Raw genomic sequence first — 21166 nt, forward strand, 5'->3', positions numbered from 1 at the left:
AAAAGAAATAATCAAAGTGCATTTGCACATTTTATTCCTTAGTGTGCTGCACAGTACAACAAATTATTCTCCCTCTACCTCCTCCAACTCTTCCTTCACCTCTTACTCCTCCCTGTACTGCTCTTCGTCGTCCTCCTCCTCTTCCTTCAGATTTCTCTGGATCCATTGTTCCGAAACTGAATGAACTGACTCTGGTCCATTTTATCTCTCTATTCAAGCTTCTGATTAGTGTGTTATTAATTATCACTTTGTGTTTTTCACCTGGGTAGCTGTCTGCTGACTGAGCTCAACCTGTGCTTTCTCAATGACCGCAGGGTGCAGGCAATGACAAATGAAGGGATTTGTGTGTAGAGTTTATGAACACGGGTCTCCATTTTTTTAAAATGGAGTCATGGTTTTGAAATTTTAATTCAATAGCCTAGTGTTTAAGCAATTGGGAAAAACTGTAATGCTTCAACATATGATGATATTTTAGACAACTGTCTGACTGGAGGCTGAACAGACGAATGCCCTCAGTTTGGAAATCACATGTTCAGCAATGAAACATGGGTGTAATCTTCAGGCATCCGTGTACTTTTGACCACGTAGTGTACAGGTGCAACTCAGAAAACTTTTCTTCATAAACTATAGATTCCACCCAAAGGAAAATATTTTGTTTTAATCTTGATGATTGCGGCTTACTGTCCACGGAAATCAAAAATATCTTAATCTTAAAATACTAAAGAATTTATAATACAGAAATGTCCCAGGTTTAAATATTTCACACCATGCATGTTTAGTGCAGAGCTGAAACAACACGATACAGAATGTATTTGATGCTGACATAGAGTTGAATGGGATCCTTTTAAAGACCTTCAAGGTATTAAAGGAAAGAAACGAAAGGAAAACTGTACGTCGGAGGGTTAAAGTAAATCCTAACCTCACGTTACCATTAAAACTGGATGCATCTCCTGTCCAGTCTATCTCATATAGCATCCACACATCTTTCTTAAAGGGACCGGAGGGGCGGAGTTTACTCAACAACGAACTAAAGAAGTGACTACCAAGCAGTACTGTCCACATTCCACAGAAGCAGCCCGAGTGAGTTTGGTATCAAAACAGATGTCGTTTCACAAGCTCAGAGACAGTATTTCTAACCTTTTTCACCATTATCTGCTTTTTCTTATCACCCTGTCTACTTCAATCCCACAAATTACAGCCTTAAAGACAAACTGAAATGTTTTGTCCTTTTGTCAGTAGCGACAGTAGCTCTGTTCATTTACACTTTTTTACAACTGTACATGTCACACGAACTCAAAGAGCGACACCTCCCCTCAAATCTCCAAAACCATTAGCTATTTCTCAGCCTTTCACTCAGTTTTCCACTGCATAAAACACTTTGTTCAAAACACTATGCACAATTCTCTACATCTAACTGGAAGTGACCTGCTTTCCTTTTCCAAACCAGTCAAAATGCTTATTCATCAGGTCACACTGTAAAAATAAAGTATGTTTACTGTAAAGTATTTTGGAAATGTATTCCTACACAATATTTACAGTATTTTACTATTTGTTTGGCAGAACTGAAAGATTACCAACACAAGGTGGTCGGGAACGTCTTGTGAACACGGTCCTAGAAAATAGCGCCATAACATTACGTCAAATACAAAATAGAATAATAGAGAGATTTCAGAATATTATAGGCTAAGCTTATCAACACTGGACCGTGTCTTGAGCAGAAATAATGCGAGGATGAAGCAGGTCTACACGGTGCCATTTGAACGCAATTCAGAATGAGTCAAAGAATTGATGCAACACTGTATAAATTGTCTGAATAATCTCACACAGAAGGTTTACCTGAAGGTGGATGATGATGTTAGGTGTCCCCCGGTTTCAGGTGTGCAGGATGAAGAGAATTAAACTATTGTTGAGCTTTTATACTCTTCATTGTTCCCCGCTGTGGAATCTGAGGCATCTATAGACGCCTATAGTTGTGGGTTCATAGTTGTGGCATCCAGTTTTAATTATAGCCTGTGTGTTATTCTGTTCTGATTTGGGTTTTCTGCGTCAGGTTTCATGGTTCTGTAAGTTTATTTGATCATGTCATGTGTTCCATGTTCAGAGTCGTGCTTCCTGTTGGGTTCTTGTATTTTCTGTCTTTGTTCACAGACTTTGCATCTTGCACAGCATGTGTCTGCCCTGATTGACCTCATGTGTCTCAGCTGTGCTTGACTATCCTGCCCGGTGTGTGTTGTTCTGTGTCTGTGTTGAAGCCCTCAGTTTTGTTCAGTCTTTGTCTTGTCCTCGTCACATGTTCTGTGCTCCCTGCATGTCTTTGTGTTCTCCTTGTTTAGGATTTTTGTCTTTAACCCATGTAATCCTGTTTAAGTTTTGTTAATAAATCACATGTGTGTTTCTGGTTTCATGTGTCTATTTGCCTCTGTTTCTCTCGTTCCTTGTCCTTACTTATTTATGTCTTGTCTCTTATCTTAGGTCTTAATCCTGCATTAGTTCTTAGTTCTGTGCTTTAGCTCATGTTTGTCTGTGTACTCCTCTATCATTTTGGCCATGTTTGCTCTGTGTTCTGTTTAATTTTAGTTCAGTCTGTTTTCCCTGTTAGGGGTAGTTTATTGGTATATTTGTGATCTGTCTGCTTATGGATCAGTTGTTTATATTATTCTGTTTCTTCTTGGTTATTATTAGTTTCCCTATGGCCTTATTGGTGTCTGTCTGTTTTTCCCCTGCTGTCTCTCTGTCTCGTTAGTCCTGATCCCGGTCACCTGTGTTGCTGCCGCCCTGCTCATTAGTTGCTGCTGTTAAATATTTAATGTGTGTCTTCAGTTCTTGTCCGGTCATTGTACGTGTTACACCCTGTCTGTCGTGGCTTCAGTTTCCTTGTCTCGTTCGGTGTTTTGTCCTGTTTATTCCCAGCTCATGTTCCTGCCTGTCTCTTGGAGTTTTGATTACCTGTTTGGATTTCTGTTTTGTTTGCTCATGTGGATTTAATGCCTTTGGATTTTCTGGAATCAGCCACTCAGTCTGTAAGTGTGCTCGCTTAAGAACTGAATCTGCCTTTTCCCGTGTCTGCGTCTGGGTCCTACCAAACTGTTTCCTGCCCACAAATCGTAACCGTAAACAACTGTAACTCCTCCCACTGAAGGCTTCTGTAAGATAATTGGATGAAAGTATCCTCTAGCCCTCTTGACAAAGTTTTTTTAATGCGATCACAGCACTGAGAAAGCTCTTCTGAATGACCTTTGAATGAACACTGACGATGGCACGTGCTCAACTCTGGTGCTGCTGCACGTGAGTGCTGCCCCTGATACAATTGACCATGGTTTTGCAAGATGGACTGAGGCACTGAGTAGGCATTTGTGGGACTGCATTGATCTGGCATGCATAATATCTGTGAAATAGGACGTTTTGACTATTTTAAGTCATGTTACTCCCCTTTCCTGTGCCTGGATGGTTTTTTTTAACAATTTTGTTCTCCATATGCTCTCCCTGGTTTATATAATACGCAGACACGTTTTTTCTTTACATTGTTAAGGAGATGATACACAATTGTACCTCCCCGAGAACAACACTGACCTCAGTATGCTGAGTTCCTTACAGGACTGCTTAGCTGAAAAAATTGGATGTCTAAAAAAAATAAACAAATATACAACCAGACAGAAATCCTTGCTATTGGACCCCAACATATTATGAAACAAATACGACCATCTATTGGTCTCCTTTCACAGCATATAAAGCCTGTTGCAAGAGGTCTTGAGGTCTTATTCTATTTGAGAAACTCATCACTAAGCCACCTTAGAAATATTGCTAAAATAATTGATTAGAATATTTATTGTCATTGTAATTTGTTTGTATTGTCATGCAATCCGATCAGTACAAACAGGTAACTGGTGTACATGCCCTTATTTCCTCACACTAGGACTATTGCAACAGTTATTGCATCTCTTATCTTGTCTTAATCAAAAAACCTTAAAATGACTGTAAAGTGGCTCAGCTTTTAATCAGACCCAAGATGTATGATCACATTACAGCAGTAGCCTCTTTAAATTGGCGCGCTTTTTATTTTAGGATTGAGTTTTGTTATATTAAAAAACAAGTTGTTTTTCCTTTGAAACCAAAAGGAGACTTGTTGCTGCCACTTTTATGTCAGTGCTGGACTATGGCAATGTTAAATACATTCATGCATCCATTCAAAGCTTGAAAGTGTTGGATACTGTTTACCATGGAGCACTGAGGTTCATTACAAACATTGGCGCCCTTACAAATCTACATCCAGGACTAATGTATGGGAAGATACTGTCTTCATTCTAAGGACTATTGTTCCCTCAAGTCCAGACTGAATTGGCTAAAGGGCTGTGTAAGTATGCTGCCCCTTTTGCTTGGAATCAGCTGATGCGGGGAATATTAAAGAAATTATGATTTATTGTAATTTACTATTTATAGCTACTGGAAAATGTTATGTTGTATGTCTCAATGTCTGCAACCTTGTTAATTGTGCTGCTGCCTGTCTTGGCCAGGACACATTTTAAATCTCAATGATGTTTTTTCCCGGTTAAATAAAGGTATGATAAAAGTTCTTTTTGGATATTCTTATAACTCTCTCTCCATGCCTTTACTCCAGATTATAGTTTAGAACTTTTAACTATTCAGGGATGGGTCTCCTGAGTCAATGTCGTCTTAAGTCTTATCTAAAAACCCACTTTCATCAGATAGCTTTTCCTGATTTTATCTGAGCAACCTGTTTATTTTGCAGGTTTTATCTTTTTCTATATCTAGTGAAATTTGATGTTTTGTTTATTTTTTCATCCAAACTGGTAGCAGGCTACAGCTCAGACAACTTATGATCCATACTAAATTCATTAATCTTGTAGCAATCCAGTTTCCCGTAAAGTTTCCAGTGTTTAGGGTGTGAACACAGCTTGCTGCACTGAACAATGTCTGTGGCGCTGAGCTGTCACTCAAACACTCACTGGCCCCTGAAAAACCCGTCCACGAGAGACGTTTGTGTCAAAACTGCAAGCAGTGGGTGTGTTTGAGATGACTTCATAGTCAAACATAAGCTGTAGGCGAGTGAAGTGGTGGGGTGTAAAAACACTGACGTCAAGTCAGACACATTCTTCTTCCCATAGAGGGTGTGAGCGTAGGCCCCATCCACACTTCTCCATTTTAGTTTAGAAAAGGAGAATTAAAACGAATACGATCTCCGTCCACACCAGTGTTTTAGCTGCATATCAGAGTTGATCTGTATTAAAACAACTGGAAACGCACATCTAGTGGACGTCCACGAACACTGGGCATGTGGGTGCAAGTGTAAACATGAAGCTGCTACTCCATAGTTACAGATCTGGCGAAAGGAAAAAAAAGTAATGCAGAGGAAGAATCGCACCACACAACTGTTACTGAATGTAACAGGGGGGTTAAAAGCAGCTGTGGTGGCGGAAAACAGACTGGGAATCGTAAAGGTAAACGGCGACACAGTACAAGTGTAGGCTATAATTATTATTTGCATGGTACAAAGTATTTTAATAAAAATATACTGTGAAAACCTCTGTCAGCAGCATCCGGTAATTAGAGAGCCAATCGTGAGCGTCTGCGTCATCGTTCCGTAAAGTAGTAGTTTTCATTTAATAGTCAGTCTGGCGTAGCAGCAGGGCTTCCGCACAGAGAAAATACAGGGTCGTCAGCAAAAAAGTTAAACATGGCTTAACTTTTCTCAGCACAATCGTCAGGACAAAAGATAAAATAATTGCTCCTGTAAAAAACAAACAAAAAAACCCATCTTTTGTGCTGTGTACAGATTCAAACCAACAGGGGCACAAAACACAAGTTCCACCGATGATAACGACTAGATTTTCTTCAGTGTGGGCTGAACTGGATAGGAAAAACGCAAACAATAATACCCCAAATTAATCGGGGAAACTCCTCAACCATTAGGCCTAGGTGCAAAATTCTGGTCTCCGTTAATAGGTCAGAAACTAAGGAATATGAATCAACTAAATGAACCTATATATTTTGCTATTAAAGTGTAAATGGAAATACAATAAAGGAAAATATGATATTTTCATCCTTGCCTCGTGTAAAATGTATATTTTTAACAGCAACCCCGGTGCTCTGGGCAATGATAATGATTGATGATTGATTTTTTTTTTCATCGTTTTAACTCCGAAACCCGCCGATGTTGTTGCTCCGAGTCTAAGCGGGCGCCATCTTGATTATTGCGCAATACCTGCAAGCTGCCTGCCTGCTGTCGTCTTTTCTGCAGAGAGGAAACATGCTGCTTGAGAACATACGGTGTTTTTTGCCATTTTGTGGCCGATCCGTTGGAGATATATAGACATGCATCAAGCCGGATCGATTGACCCCCCCCCCTGTGGGATGTTCCGTTCTAAATCTACAGGCCTGTAAAACATGGGAGTGCTTTTGGTGACAGGAATGTTGATGAATACTCCTGTTTTTATCAATATTTCAATGTTTTGTCATTTGGAAATAGGTTGTATGGACTGAAAGTATTTTAAAGATATCTATCAATAAGTCAGCATTTTAACAATAAATACTGCCTGGTATGTTTGAAAATGTTGTATGATAACTGTTGTATTTTAGTTTATTTTCATCAGATTTACAGTTACAATTGCATTCTAGGTGTATTAGAAGATATTCAGTTGCATTAAAAGCTAACTCAGGATGGTTTTGATGGTTTATTGCATCAAAATATAGCTTTTTTTTACCAGGCGAGGCTAAAAATTTCAGATTTTTTCTTTATTGCATCTCCATGTAGTCTGTAAAAGTAAAATAAATATATTAATACACAATGGATTCATATTCCTTAGCTTCAGACTTTTCAAAGGAGACCAGAATTATGCATCTAGGCCAAATGGTTGAGGAGATATTCCAGATTTATTTTGGGTTTGTAATTTTAGGCGTTTTTTCTGGAAAAGGGGGTCTGTTTTCAACAGGTTAACACAAAACCAACATTCAACTCATTATAATGCGACAGAATATCTTCTAATACACCTGGAATACAAGTTTAACTGTAAATTTGATGAAAAGAAACTAATATACTGCAGTTATTATCATAGACTGTATACAAGAAATGGATGTAGTCATCATGACGTCACCCGTTGGTTTGGGGACTGCTGTTTTGAACTGCTGATTTTTTGACCATATTTGGACGAGATGGTGGAGCTAACGGCTGTGTGGAGCTAGCTAGCTTGCTTAGCTAGGTGCATCTGTAATTCACGTTAACTGTCATTTTAACAGGGCTGATAACTTTGTCTAGCAAACAACAGACTTAAAACTAAACGTACTCACCAGAGAAAGTGAACAGCCGACTCCTAATAAGCTTTTTCAACGGCGCTGGTTAAATTTACACAGCGCCGTGGGTACGAGTCACTCTGGCCTGAATGACAGGTCGCCATGGTAACGACTTGTCAATCACAGATAAACCCGCCCTGAAGCATACTCTGCTCTGTGGTCTATTTTCCTAAAAATGGGACCATAATTTAATAAATGATCATCATGTTGGAGCCCGTTCTCATCTCAGGGCGTCATATACCGACGATTTGAGAAAGGGTGACAAAGCGTAGTTATTTGACTGTGTGAGACGCCCTGGTGCGTCCCGTACAGACCAGAAGTTCTAGCTAGCTAGTGTTCGTGTTAAAGGTGTTGACAGCCCCCCGAAGCCCCCTACCCTTTCCACAACCACCAGAAGTGTTAGTACCTAATCCTAAGTCACTGACTTTATGCATGTCGACTGGCTAACCCTACGCATTGACATGAGAATGTGTTGCATGTTCTATTGAAGAAGACATGAAACCAGCGACTGAGACCATAAACTCATCAGGAAAGTGTTTACTGAGGTAATTATTCAGCTGAGAAGTAGCCTCAGTTTACCCGGACTTCTTTTTTGCATTGCATTGTATTCACGTCTCAGACCGGAAGCTCCCTGCTTGGTTATTACACAATTTTTCAAAAATATACCCGGCGATGGTCCATGTTTTCGCCATATTTACTGTTTATATGTTTACTCGTATTGGGAATTTTCTTCAAAACACTATTTCTGTCCATACAACCACGCTCCAAATAACACAAAGCTTCCAACACATTGAAGTATTGATAAAAACAGTGAATATTCGTCAACACTATGACCGAATGAACTCCCATGCTTTAGGCCCGTGACTTGATAACGGAACATCATGGGCAGGAATGGAAGTAGGCTCTATCTCTTTGTCTTGAGTAGACGAATCGTTTGGTATATTGGATGTGTAGCTACTACGGGTCGGCAGCCAGACCGCGATATCACTGTGCGTTCCAAAGCAGCACTTCTCCTTCTCTGCAGAAAAAGGTGAGAGAAGGCAGGCACAGCTCCCTGGTATTGCACAATAATCAAGATAGCATCCGGAGATATTTTTAGAATCAAATGAGCTGATTTTTGGACTGAAAACGCAGAAAATGGCAAAAATAAGTCAGCGGTTGTGATTGTATATGTATATTGGTGAGTTTGTTGTTACTTTTATCCAGCTAATTAGTCTGTAATGTTGGTGATTTTAGTGATGTGAGCTTTATAGCTGATCTCAGATTAGTTTTGGTTTGAGAGGTTGGACATGAGGTTACGCTGTGATTAGAGATAACTGGATGCTTATAACTGCAGCCATGTACAGAGCGATTTATGTTGTGATATAAAGTCATTTAGATGCTTGGTGTTTGTGTGTTTAATGTGGATAAAAATGGTTTATTTGAGCTTCTAGCTGAGCCTCCTAGCTTCACAGAGGTGTGTAGCATCGATGCTGCCCCCGGACAAGGGGCGTCAGGGCTCAAGAATTTAAACCTGGCTACACCTAGTGGCTGTTTTACTGCTCTAAAGAGAAAACATCACAAACCAATCACATGATCATCTAACAGTAAAGTTTATTTAAACTGTGTAAAGAAACACAAGTACACAGATACAATACCAGGAAGAAAAATGTGCTCCCTACCCTCACACATGCAGACAGGGTTTAATGTTTCTAAACATCCCGACAGTCAACGAGTCTGTCAGCAGCGGGGCTTCTCCTCCTCCGTGAAGGTCTTGGTGATGAAGAGTCTTTTGAGGAAGAGGAGCTGCAGGTAACCCGAGGCGACGATGAGGACGCTCAGGGCCGTCGACCACCAGGTGATGTACTGCGAGTTGGACAGCAGCAGGAAGTAGTCGGCGCTCTTCCTCATGCGGCCGAAGCTGTAGTAACGGAACATGTGGAAGACGTACTTCTCAACTTTGTGACTCGCATCCTGCAACAGCAGAACACAGACAAATACAAATAATACAAACATTACTGCTAAACTTTTACATCATCAATAATAAGAACTACAACTAGGCTACTACAACAGCCATTCAAATATTTACTTATACTATTTCAGCTATTAATATTAGCTACTACTGCTGCTACTATTAGTATTACTATTATTACTGATGTTTTACTTCATACTGTAAATGTTTTAGTGTATTAAAGGTGCCCTATAAAGAAACTTTTGCGACAACTTACCAATAATACCAAAGCTACTGTCAGTACACAGCAACCCATTATTACTATTATTAAACCACTACTACTGGTACTATTACAGTTGTTACTACTAATACTACTCAGTGGTGTAGTACTGACTGAATAGATGGTGGTGATGGTGTAACTACGGCAGTATTGTGTGTGTGCACCTCTATGACGCTCAGAGTGTTGTTCAGGTCTTTGCTGACTTCCTCTTTCTTCTTCTTCTCGTCCTCCTTGCGCTTGTCCGGGTCTTGGAAGCCGTCGTAATAAACGCCGAAGCTGAGATAGACCTGCATGGTGCCAAAGTGGTTGTGGAAGTTGCTGAAACACATCTGATAGAAACCTGGACAGACGCACAGGAAGTGAGGAAGACCAAAGGCACAGAATGTGATAAGATCATAGAGATCACACTGATTGATCTGTGCAGGTTTTTGACCATCTTTGCTTAATGACAGGAGCAGTGGAGAAAGAAGCACTCAGATATTTAACTTAAAGTAGGAGTACCATAGTGTAGAAATACTCATGTGAATGTCATTAACACTAAATACTTTATTAAACATTATGTGATTTAATAATGATTATTGATGCATTAATGTGTTGATCACTTTAATGTTGCAGCTGGTGGAGATCAATTTATTTCCTATACTGCTGGGCAGCTTGTCAATATCATCAATGGATCAATAAATCCATAAAGTAAAGTGTAAGTAATTAATACATCATCATTTCTATGTTGATCATATTTTATATCATTAATCTGAATTTGCAAAGTAACAGTATTAAAGTTGAAGTGGAGTAAAAAGTACAATATTTCCCTCTGAAATGTAGTGGAGTACAACAGAAGTTGGAAATGCCAAAGTAAAGTACCTCATAATTGTACTTACCGTAAAACTTTAATAAATAGCCCGAGGTTTTATTTGCTTTAATCACTGAACTCAAGCTGCCTATATTTGGGACAGGTGTCTAATTCCTTTTGCACAAAACTCTCGCTCAGCAAGGATGTGAAATAAATTACTATCAAATTTTAACCAGTATGAATATTACTTGTATAAATATGTGTTTGCTTGTGTAACATACCAGTAAATCTAATTTGTTTGCATAGAAATGAACTGAACGACGGAACTGTGGGGAATCTAACGATGTATGCTACACATTGTAAGAAAGTCTGTGTCCATACGGACAAAAGTTTAACATTTATGTTTGTCTGCTTGTTCTAAGCAGCCTAAAGTGACCTGGTGGCCTTTATACATCCAAAGAACTTCTATTAAAACCATGCAGACTGTCAAAACATGCAGCGAAACCAGGCCAGTGAAAGGGACAGGCGTCCAACTGGGACTGAAGATTTATGGTAAGTACAGTACCTCACATCTCATGTCATTTTTAGTTCAGTGAGATTTAAAGCAGCACAAACTTTTTGGTGTTAAGCTTTCTTCAGTTTGCTCAACAGAAAAGTACTTATTTATCTAACTTTTCTTTTTGTTTTTGCCTCATCAAGCTGCATTCCCATCAGTCACGTTTTTAAACGTCCCAACATGTCGTGCTTTATTGGTGTTTTTACACTGTTTTGGTGTTGTGGCAGCATCACCTGTTTCCTCGGCCTCAAAGTTGATCTGACCCTTTGCATCATCAACAGTCGACACTAACAGACCGCTGGGAGCGTTCACGCTGACAGACAGGTGTCTGTCGTGGCCGACTCCCGTCACCCACTGGACCTGCAGACAGACAGGAGGAACAGAGGCAGTGTGCTGAGTCACACTTGGAAACTGTAGGAAACGTGTAGATATTGTGGTTGAGGCGACAGGATTTGATCACGTGTCAAATACAATGTGTGAGGATAGTACTGTAAAATATATATATATACATATATATTATATAATAACCTACCACAACCTACTAAAGTATATCAGAATATATATAAAATACTATTACTATAACTTACTATATTTGAATATATATTCAGTACGACCACAGACTATATAAAAGAGTATTACATGTAATACCACTACTATACTAAATTAAAAAAAACTACTTATTACAGTATATGTGAAAATGCAATATTTTTATTAATTTAAAATGCCACTATATGTATAAAATCAACTTATTATATTATATGTAAATGTGTGTAAAATCCATAAAAATATACTATTTAAGTATATAAAAAATACCTTACTATATTTGTAGATGTACATAAAATAATGCATATAAAATACTACCATACTATATAGTAAAATAACCGACTAAATTTAAATATAATTAAAAAAACTTACTATATACTATAAGAAAATAAGCTACTGTATTTAAATATATATATATATATATAAAATACTACATAAATAACTATATTTGAATAGAATTTAAAAATGCTACTATACTACATGAAAGAATCTGAGAACTCTAGAGAGCCTGAAATATTGTTTTTGTTAACGTTATGAACCTGCTGATGTGGAGAGAAACGTGTCGAGGCCTCAGATTCTCACCATGAAGCTCACGTAGAATCTCTCTCCGCGGTGAGCAAAGTGCCAGAAACACTCCAACCCTGCAGAAGGAAGCACCACGGAGAAGTCGTACTGGTCGCTGCCCCAGAACAGCTCCTGGTCCGTCATGTCGGGGTGGGGGTTTGTCAGGGGCCCGCCGCCAACCGGGCCCCAAAACACCAGGACAAGAAATAAGCAGGGAAACATGTCTGAAGAGATGGAGACCGCTTCTCTAAATGAAAGGTGTAGAGGGTCGAGTCTGTGAGGCAGCGTGGAGAGATCAGAAATGATTAACTGGCACCAAACTGCTGCCTCCGTCAGTGGGAAAACTGGGCCTCCTTCACAGATGGAGTCAAAAACCAACCCTGCAGAGAGGGACTGAAGGAGGGAACAAAGGTCTGACCACACAATAATTTCACTACGAGGGACAAGCAAGAAGAAACAGCTCCCAAATACCTTAACCGCCCAACTGTGATTGACCCTGAGCTGTAATCAGAAGTGAAAAGAGGCAGACATTAGGGTTTTCAAGACATGTTAGGGGAGAGGAGGGTCAGGTTAAATCTAGACCCCAGAGACACTCCACAAAGACCCGAAACAGGGAGTCTACAACCATGTCTGCAGCTCTGTGTGGCTGTGCTTACAAACCCCCCCCCCTCTCTGTTCTATTGCAGGTTTTGTTGCTTTCTGCAATTGGTGTTTCCCACTGCTTTTCCCTGTTGTCCTCACCTTCCATCCTCCTTCTCTTGCAGGTCTTGTCCTCTGTGCTGTCTGTTTGTGCCCCCCCATCCCCGTGTCTGCCCCCCTGTCCGGCCCGCTGACAAATCAATGACAAAGGAGTATATTAATACTCTAATCTGTCTGGCACAACATGGTATCCAGCTCATCATACGCTATAGCAGGCTAGTTGCTAAATGCTAACATGCTCTTGTTTAGCAGGTAACTATACTGGCCAAAGGTTTTAGGACAACTATTGAATTCAGTTGTTCCAATCACGTCCATGGCCACAGGTGTATGAAATAAAGCACCGGCATGCGGACTCACCGAAACCTAAAAGTGTTCATCCTCTGCGGAGCAGGAACAGCCAAAGTCCATTTAACCACGTCAGAGATATCGACCAGGAGAACAAATAAAAGCTTCGATGCTTTAAAGAGGTAGAGAGGAACTCGATTTATTAAGTGTCTGGAAACAAAGGGGCATAGAAAAGGCTCTGAAATGTCATAAGATAAATGTACATGTAACATGTAACATCACATGAACATCTGAAAAATATACATTGATTTAAATGAATGGTACATAATGTAAAGATTTCAATCTGGACGACACAATAATCAGTGTGATGTGCTCTCAATGTATAAAAAGGTTTGACAACAGGATTTTACTGGCATTTATTATTTTATTTTGGCATAACAACTTTTACTATCCCTTTTTCTTTTAATGTCCAACGGCAAAACTTCTAATAAATAAGTTCTATTTTTGGAACAGGCAGTCTTTGATAACCATTTGAGGGTGTAAAGGAGTCGTTCATCAGGTTGAACCAAGACATTTGACATGTTTGCGCAGTAACAAAGACGTTTAGGATGAGAACGCAACAGTTCTTGCATTAGGCCCAATGGGATGGGTTTATCCCGAGGAAACACATCAGCCAAAGTGAAAAACAAATGTGACTTTATAAGGAAAGAAAAAACCTTTGATTCATATTACTTGTAAGGAAGCAAAAAAAAAAAAGTGGTTTGATTATTTTTTTAGCACGCAACATGATTTCTTAAAGGTTCCCTGTAATGTTTTACACCTCCAGTAGCAGAACGGAGCAGTTTGTCTGTCTCGTGCACGGCCGTGCGTTACAGTATTCTGATCTACAGGAGCCGTCAAGAAACACGAGTCAACAAAACGCAGAGAAGACGAAGAAGACCGCACGCTAGTAAACATGGATGCAAACAATACAGGATTTTAAAGATAATGTTGGTATTTCTAAACCTGGACTCTATTTTCACAGGTTTTGATTTGGAAACGATTAGTAGGTACAAAATGTTTTAGAGTCTGTGCAGAAGAAGCGTCATGCTTCAGAGAGAGGAGGTGGTTGTAGAGGAACTATATTTACTCACATTTCCACCGCTGTCTTCCTGCCACAGATTGCCTCTTTTAACCGGGTTGCTACATGTTGCAGCAGCAGCTGGCTGAAACGATCTACTGCGCAGATTCCAAATCTTTTTCTACCCAACAGTCATTTTGACACCAAAATGATAAAGAAATACTGAATTTATCCCTTAGAATCCTCCAGTGAACGGCTTTGCAAGTATTTTATGAGGAATAAAACACATTCAGCACAATACTTTTTGGTGAGAAACACTGAATGTGAAGAAATCTCCACTTTAACCAGATGATGTCACTTAAATCAACAGGAAAAATGATTTTTATCAGTTTATGATATTTCATTTCATTGATCAACTTCAACAAACACAAAATGATTTCTGTAGTCAGTAACTGCTCTCAGAGGATCCAGCATCTTAATGAGCAGATTTTAAAAAACTTAAAGTCTGATTCATGCGGATGAAACTCTGTCCAAAGATTCTCCACACGTCCAGGAGCATCATTCTGACTGTCGGGATGATGCTGCCCCACCTAACAGGAAGGTGAGAGACCATCTGGCTTCTGGGCACTGCAGCAGAGTCTGAACCTGCTTTCTGGGGCTCAGAAACAGCCAACAGGTAAAAACAAACCCAGCGGGTCTCTGCAGGTTCATCAGCACCATGAAACACCGCCACAGCGGTTTATTTGGATTCACTCCGCTGTGCAGCGTTTGAATGACAGCTGGTCAGACGGAGAACTCCGCCCCGCCCTTCCAGGTGCGCCTCGGGAGAAGGGACGGTAGTTTGAGTCCAGCGAAGGGGCTGATCCACAGCAGCGACGGCCGCCCTCCAAACACCGTCCTCAGTCCCGCCCAGCGAGTCTGACGCTCCCACGTCGGCTTCTCGTTCTTCAGACGCTCGATCTCCTAAAACACAGACGCACAACCCGTTAGACTCCTTCCTACAGTAAACAGGGTCTTCTAGCTGAGAGTGAAGACAACATGAGAAATCAATTTAGAATATTCTGCATCCAACATGCAGACAAACTTGTAAACACAGTTGCTGTGTGGAATATAATTATAGTAGGATGATTACTCATGTACAACACATCCATCTAGTGCTGCAGACGCTCAAACACAAACCTGCTGTTTGCCTCCTGCATCAAGTAGAAATTCAGCTTTAGATGCAGAGTAACCTTCACACGGATGATACTGTATTATATCCGTCCTCACTACACACAGGACAGACGGGGGTGGTGATAATTACTTTAATACAGTAGAACATGCAGAACCCGCGTTTATGCGCTCACCGTCTCGTCGTTGCAGATGGAGTGGAGCTGAGTGCAGAACATAACGGCTGTGAAGGTGAGGAAGAGGAGGGCCTCCATGCAGAGGAAGATCATCAGCATCATCGTCACGGGAGGGGAGAAATCACTGCACTCTGGACACAGAAAAACACAGTAAGAGTACAAGCCTGTACGAGAACAAAAAGGAAAATCGGCAGCTATCTGATCAAAGATGAATTTTACATCCGAGGCCGACATTTGTTAATTATGAGACATTAGAGCCTTTCCTGAACGTACCAAAGCTGGACTGAGGTTTGATGCGCAGCACCAAATAAGAAAAAACGGGAAGAGGATAAAAGAACATTTGATATAAAGTTTAAATGCGGTTTTCAGGCCTCACCTCTCCACTGCACTCTGACGCAGGTGACGAACTGGTATCCACAGAGAGCCAGAGCGTGACTGGAGATTATAGCGATGTACATCTGTGGACAGAAAACATGTACCAGGAAATACAGTTTCAGCCCGTTATCATTTACCCACATGAGCGACAGAGTTTAGACGCCGTTGAATGCAAAAAGGTGCAAATGTTTTTTTTTTTTATGGCTAACAATGTGCACAAATACAGGCAGCGCAGAAGGTGTTTAAAGCTTGGCCCTCGGGTATCCGACAGCTCCCCTGCCCTTCCTTTTTTTGCTTTCTGTCACTTAGGTGTGGCCACGTCAGCTGGAACGATGAGGGTCTGGAAAAACTAGGAGCGTTCTAGGGGCTCGGCGGCCTATAGACCCGCCCAGTGCTGCATCTGTAACCTGAAAGGTTTGCAGTCAGTAAGTGTAAGTAACACTTGGTGGAGCGTCTGAGCTCCAAACACAGACCTGAACACAGGCTACTCTATTCACACACATTTGTCACCATGGTTACTTCCTCAGTCAGCAGACGAAGACTGACTCGTTTCCAGGAGTCGGAGATGAAAAAAAGGGATTCATTTGGGAGTCATTTAACGATGCAACAAGCCCTCCCGTCTCTTCCTTTCATCTCTCGTTTTCCAAAAAATGTAGCAGTTTTCTGGTTGTCCTCTGCGAAAGTCCCTCAATCAGATAAGTGGCCACGGCAGTAAGTGAACTTACAGTGAAGAGGACGAAGAAGCGCTGGTTTTTCTCCCCGACACAGTTGTTGACCCAGGGACAGTGGTGGTCCATCTTGCGGATGCAGCGCTTACAGATACTGCAGAAGAAAAATAGAGAACATGGAAGTATTACTTCCTGACTAGACCAACTTATTATCTCCTAACACGCTCAAAACAATCACCTGGGCTGCCCGCTCCTTATCTTTAACAGATGAATAACAAATGAGAACGTGTGATGCAGAAGGCGCTGCTCATAGTGCTGAAGCCAGAGAGAATTATCACCAACTCTGCAGCTCTACAGAAGCTTTTAGATCCTCGTTAGGTTTTATGGCAGTTTCCTCTGTGGTGGTTCATCAAACAAGCTCAGATAAACCCGCTGTACCCGACCTGCTCAGCACCAAACAGCAGTCAGACGTAGTTAGCAGCTTACAAGACACTGAAACCAATGTCATGCAGTGGGACGATAATGGTGCTCTGACTCTGTTGGATGTCTGAATAGGCGATTGTTTGCGGTCAGCTTTTGTGTTCGGCAGCTTTAAACTGACCTGCAGTGATGAGCCCTCTCAGGTTTGATGCTGCAGCATTTTGGACATTTGTAGATGACCTCGCCCGGCTTCAGCTGCAGACTGTCCATGTACTTTTTGGTGGCGTTTCCTTTAGGAACGGCTCCCTGAGAAGAGCACGGAGGAAACACGGACAAGTTAGTTGCAACGAACCCGAAAACAGCCAGCAGGCCTCCCTTAAAACCGTCAGCTTCCTCACCGGGTCGGACAGCATGGTGCGGAGGTGGGAGGCCAACGCCAGCACAGCCAGGCTGTTGAAGACCACGCCGTTGACCACGGCGTACCAGAAGCTCCTGGAGGGCAGCAGCATGACGAAGGTGACCACAAAGTCGGCGAAGAAGACCAGGGACCAGGTGATGAAGGCGCACACCATGCCGCAGCAGTCCTGGATGAACCAGAGCTGCTTTGCATCGCTTTGCAAACTGCTCTCCACCTCCTCCTCCCCGTCCAGCAGGGGGCGCTGCTGCTCCACATCTCTCAGCCTGTGGCCTGAGGACATCTTGCCCTGAGGGAGGGAACAGAGGAGGAAAGGCAGGTTAAAGTTAGTATTTATATGTTCAAAGATAATTATAACCGGAAAGTTCAGCTGCAAATAACCAATATTTTGTGCTAAAGTCAGACAGTGACACTGATTTTTGTGAGAAGCTCCATATTCATAATAATTAGGGGTGACAAGATCTCGTGTCACGAGTGTGGTTGAAATTAGCACAGAAGATGCCCCCGCCACTTTTTAAATCGTTTGTGTGGTACCCGGAGGAAACAGGAAACGCCGACAGAGAGACGGACAAGACACCAACAATATGTAAAACAAGTGCGCCGGCATGCGTTACTTTCTGCTGGAATAAAATAATCTTTTTCCAGTCATATATTTCATCACTGAAGTCTTTTTAAAACGAACCTTGTGAACATCGTCACATGTGTTGTAACATAAAAATGTTATTAGAATTATTCAGTTTCCTTCAAAATGTCATTCTTGTCTGCGTGCAACGCGCTCTGAAAGAGTACGAAAGCCACCAAAGGGCTCTTTGCACTTCAGTCCGTCCAAGAAAATCTTCAGTTTGTTTGAAAACAAAAGTCACGATTTATGACAGCTCAAAACAGTTTTACAGCGTAGTCATTTGTTGTAGTTCCTCTCACAGAAAGAATAAAATCATAAATAAGCACAAACCAAACAAACACAGGCACAAAAATCCTTTATGTATTTGTCAAAGAATATTAAACATGATTAAAAAAAAAGGCTGCATGTCAAGTTAGTGAAGAATCAGAAGACAATCAAGTATTGTTTCCCTACATCCCAGTGAAGATGAATCTTAGCGAGGTTCAGCTTAAATCAGTGAGGATGAAGATGGAAACTTACTTCAAAGTTCTTCTACTTTACAGCATTTTCTCCTCCAGCTGCTCCACGAAGCCACAAGCTGTTTCGCCTCTGGCTCACATCTCTGTCCAGCAGAGAGAAAAGTTCAGAGAGCTAAAGTCAAACCACGACCAGTCTGATACTAGGACCTGATAAACTTTCCCCGTTTTTAGTTCACGGTTGTAAAAACATTAATTACTTTCTTTACTCACAAACAGGGAGAATGCAGATGTTGAAGCTGGCCAAAGAAAACATTAAACGAGTACTCTGCTGACTAGTGGTGGACAGTAGCTATAAGTAGTATAGTATAGTAAGTATATTAACTCAAGTACTGTACTTAAGTACAAACCTGAGGTATCTGTACTTTACTTGAGTATTTTCTTACCATGCCATTTTCTACTTCTGCTCCACTACATCTCAAAAAGGGAAATATTCTACTTTTAACTTCCCGTAATTTTCAGCTTCAGTTACTTTACAAAGGAAGTGTTCTGCACACAAAACTTTAAAGCATATAAATTAAACTACACAACAGAGCAGCTAGTACATCAGCTGACTGACAGAAATTTAATTGGCAACTATTTTGATAACCGTTTAAGCAAAGTACAAAAATTTGAGCTTCACAGATTTTCTGCTTTTCCTTTTGATTATCTCAGTGTGATTTGAATCATTTTTAGATTTAAACAGACAAAACAGGGATTGAGAAGACATCACTTTGGGTTCGGCCAACTGTGACAATATTTCTCACTATTTTCAGAATTTTTACAATCGTACAAGAAAAAACAACAAAATAATCAGCAGATTAATCGTGAAATAATCATTAAAGTCTGATAAATAATATACAACAGTACAATCCGGCTTTTACATGAATGCATGAGAATAATATAATAATAATAATACTCGGTATATAATAGTACAACCTTTTTCTTTCTGCTTTGAGTAGTTTTAATACTTTAAGTTTCTGATTATACTTCCATACCTTCACTTAACATCTTTAATGCAGTTGTAACAGAGTTTGTTTTTGTACAGTGAAGTTTTATTACTAGTTTTATGAACTGAATTCTTCTTCCAGCAGCTGCACAGCTAGCTTAGCTTAGCTTAATGCTAACGCTTTCATTGTGGTTTAAAATGCAGACATCAACAATATCTGACCTAGCTTAGAACATTAGCATAACAACACCAACAGCCACCCGATGTCCGGGGCCTTTAAACCGCATGAATCAGCCACATTTAGCTCCCGGTAAATCCTCTAACTTACTCTAACTTTAATAAAGTAGCTGTTAATACGTTTCGGTACCAAACGGGGACGTTATGACAACAAATGTTCAGCAGCTAACAGCTAACGTTAGCGTTAGCTCAGCTAGCTGTCAAATCTTTCAGCTACGAATCTTTCATCTTAAATATTCCGCCCCTGACAGATTAACTCATACAAGACCCGCAATTAACCATTATTTCCCCCGGAATGACATTAAACGTGAATAAACACGTTTAACCAGCAACATCTTCGTGTGTTAGCATTTTAACGCTAAACCCTGAATGCAGCTCCGGGTGGTTGTTGTTGTTGTTGTGTTGTTGTTTCTAACCTCCATGACTCACCTTTTGCAAACACACCTCCAACTACTTTCCGCTCGGATGTTTATCTTCTTAATGAATCTGAGACATTGGCAGTCTGACCCACTGAGCAGGGAACGACCCCGGAAGTAGAGCTGAGGGACGCGGCGGGGCGCGCGCACCGGTTATTCTCAGGGCTGCGGCCGAATTCCTAAACACCTTTGACACCTGGACTCCTTTCACTTCAAGGAAAGGTGTGAAGAAGAATCCACTGGGACTGATCAGTCTTCACTACTTTACTGCATCTCAGAAAATTAGACTATCGCAGATAAAGTTAATTTCTCCCTGCAATTTAAAACTGTTATTTTAATATATAAAAGTGAAATATTTCAGGCCTCTTTTGTTTGTTTTAATCTACATGATCATGGAAATCAAAAATCCATGTGTCACACAATATTAGAATATCTCTAATTCATCCTCAGCACTGCTCCACTGTTTATTTACCATTGTTATAACTTTCAGATGTATAATGTCTGCTGCCTAGCAGAATAATAATAATGCATTTATTTGTAATTCACTTTATATTTAAACAAATCCCAGAGGGCTGCAGGATAAAAAATAAAAACACATGGAGAGCACGGGAGGGAGTTTCAAACTCAATCTCACTCTATAACCTGTGGCTTCTCCTCGGTCAATGAGGTTTCTGGACAACTGTCAAGTCAGAAGTCTTCTCTATCGCTGTGTTTACTGAACGATTTTCTCAGGTTGACATTTCTGTATTATTCATTCTTTATTTTTATTATTATAAATGACAGTGTTTGCATGTTTCCCCGTGGCTGCGTGGTCCAACACATGCGGCCTAGGTTAGTTTGTGACTCTAAATTGTTTAGGTGTGAGCGTGACTGGTTGTTCGTCTCTGTGTGGCCCTGCGATGGACTGGCGGCCTGTCCAGGGTGGACCCCGCCTTTCGCCCGATGTCAGCTGGGATTGGCTCCAGCCCCCCCGTGACCCTGTACACAGGATAGGCGGTTGACGATGGATGGATGGATGATCGTGCTTTAAGGCTAGCCAGTAATGGTGTTAGATTAGACCTGCTGTTATGACTATTGTGTGTCCTGCTCAAAGGCCCAGGAACCCAGAATGTGACCGCGGTGTCTTTGGAATATTGGAAATGATTTGTTAGGCCAAATGTTTCAGTGGAAATTGAAATGTTGTAGCTCATTTTAAAGCCAACGCTCAGGAAA

At 40.9% G+C, this 21166-nt stretch overlaps 2 protein-coding genes across 2 annotated transcripts; both read right to left on the reverse strand.

Moving 5' to 3' along the window:
• Positions 1 to 8873: 8873 nt before the first annotated feature.
• Positions 8874 to 12341, reverse strand: LOC119894007 (transmembrane emp24 domain-containing protein 6-like). The gene is made up of 4 exons (XM_038706486.1): positions 11987 to 12341; positions 11095 to 11221; positions 9680 to 9855; positions 8874 to 9258 (listed from the first exon to the last, which is right to left on the reverse strand). The coding sequence occupies exons 1-4, from the start codon at positions 12188 to 12190 to the stop codon at positions 9025 to 9027; spliced, it is 741 nt and encodes a 246-aa protein (XP_038562414.1). The 5' UTR covers positions 12191 to 12341; the 3' UTR covers positions 8874 to 9024.
• Positions 12342 to 13135: 794 nt separating this feature from the next.
• LOC119894032 (palmitoyltransferase ZDHHC7-like) lies at positions 13136 to 20057 on the reverse strand. Its single transcript, XM_038706517.1, has 8 exons — positions 19968 to 20057; positions 18378 to 18459; positions 17220 to 17525; positions 17003 to 17127; positions 16459 to 16555; positions 15735 to 15816; positions 15359 to 15489; positions 13136 to 14975 (listed from the first exon to the last, which is right to left on the reverse strand). The coding sequence occupies exons 3-8, from the start codon at positions 17517 to 17519 to the stop codon at positions 14796 to 14798; spliced, it is 915 nt and encodes a 304-aa protein (XP_038562445.1). The 5' UTR covers positions 17520 to 17525; positions 18378 to 18459; positions 19968 to 20057; the 3' UTR covers positions 13136 to 14795.
• Between the last annotated feature and the right edge of the window lie 1109 nt (positions 20058 to 21166).

Source organism: Micropterus salmoides, unplaced genomic scaffold, assembly GCF_014851395.1.
Source record: "Micropterus salmoides isolate LMB-PRFRI ecotype aquatic unplaced genomic scaffold, ASM1485139v1 Ms_hic_scaffold_8, whole genome shotgun sequence".
NCBI lineage: Eukaryota > Metazoa > Chordata > Actinopteri > Centrarchiformes > Centrarchidae > Micropterus > Micropterus salmoides.

Coding starts and splice junctions, on each gene's coding strand:
- LOC119894007 (XM_038706486.1), bottom strand. CDS start 12,190: ATGTTTCCCTGCTTATTTCTTGTCCTGGTGTTTTGGGGCCCGGTTGGC. Junction 11,222..11,986: donor GATTCTACGTGAGCTTCATG/GTGAGAATCTGA, acceptor GTCTGTCTGCAG/GTCCAGTGGGTGACGGGAGT. Junction 9,856..11,094: donor CTTTGAGGCCGAGGAAACAG/GTGATGCTGCCA, acceptor GCGTCTGTCCAG/GTTTCTATCAGATGTGTTTC.
- LOC119894032 (XM_038706517.1), bottom strand. CDS start 17,519: ATGTCCTCAGGCCACAGGCTGAGAGATGTGGAGCAGCAGCGCCCCCTG. Junction 16,556..17,002: donor GAGAGGGCTCATCACTGCAG/GTCAGTTTAAAG, acceptor TTTCTTCTGCAG/TATCTGTAAGCGCTGCATCC. Junction 14,976..15,358: donor CCATCTGCAACGACGAGACG/GTGAGCGCATAA, acceptor TCTGTGTTTTAG/GAGATCGAGCGTCTGAAGAA.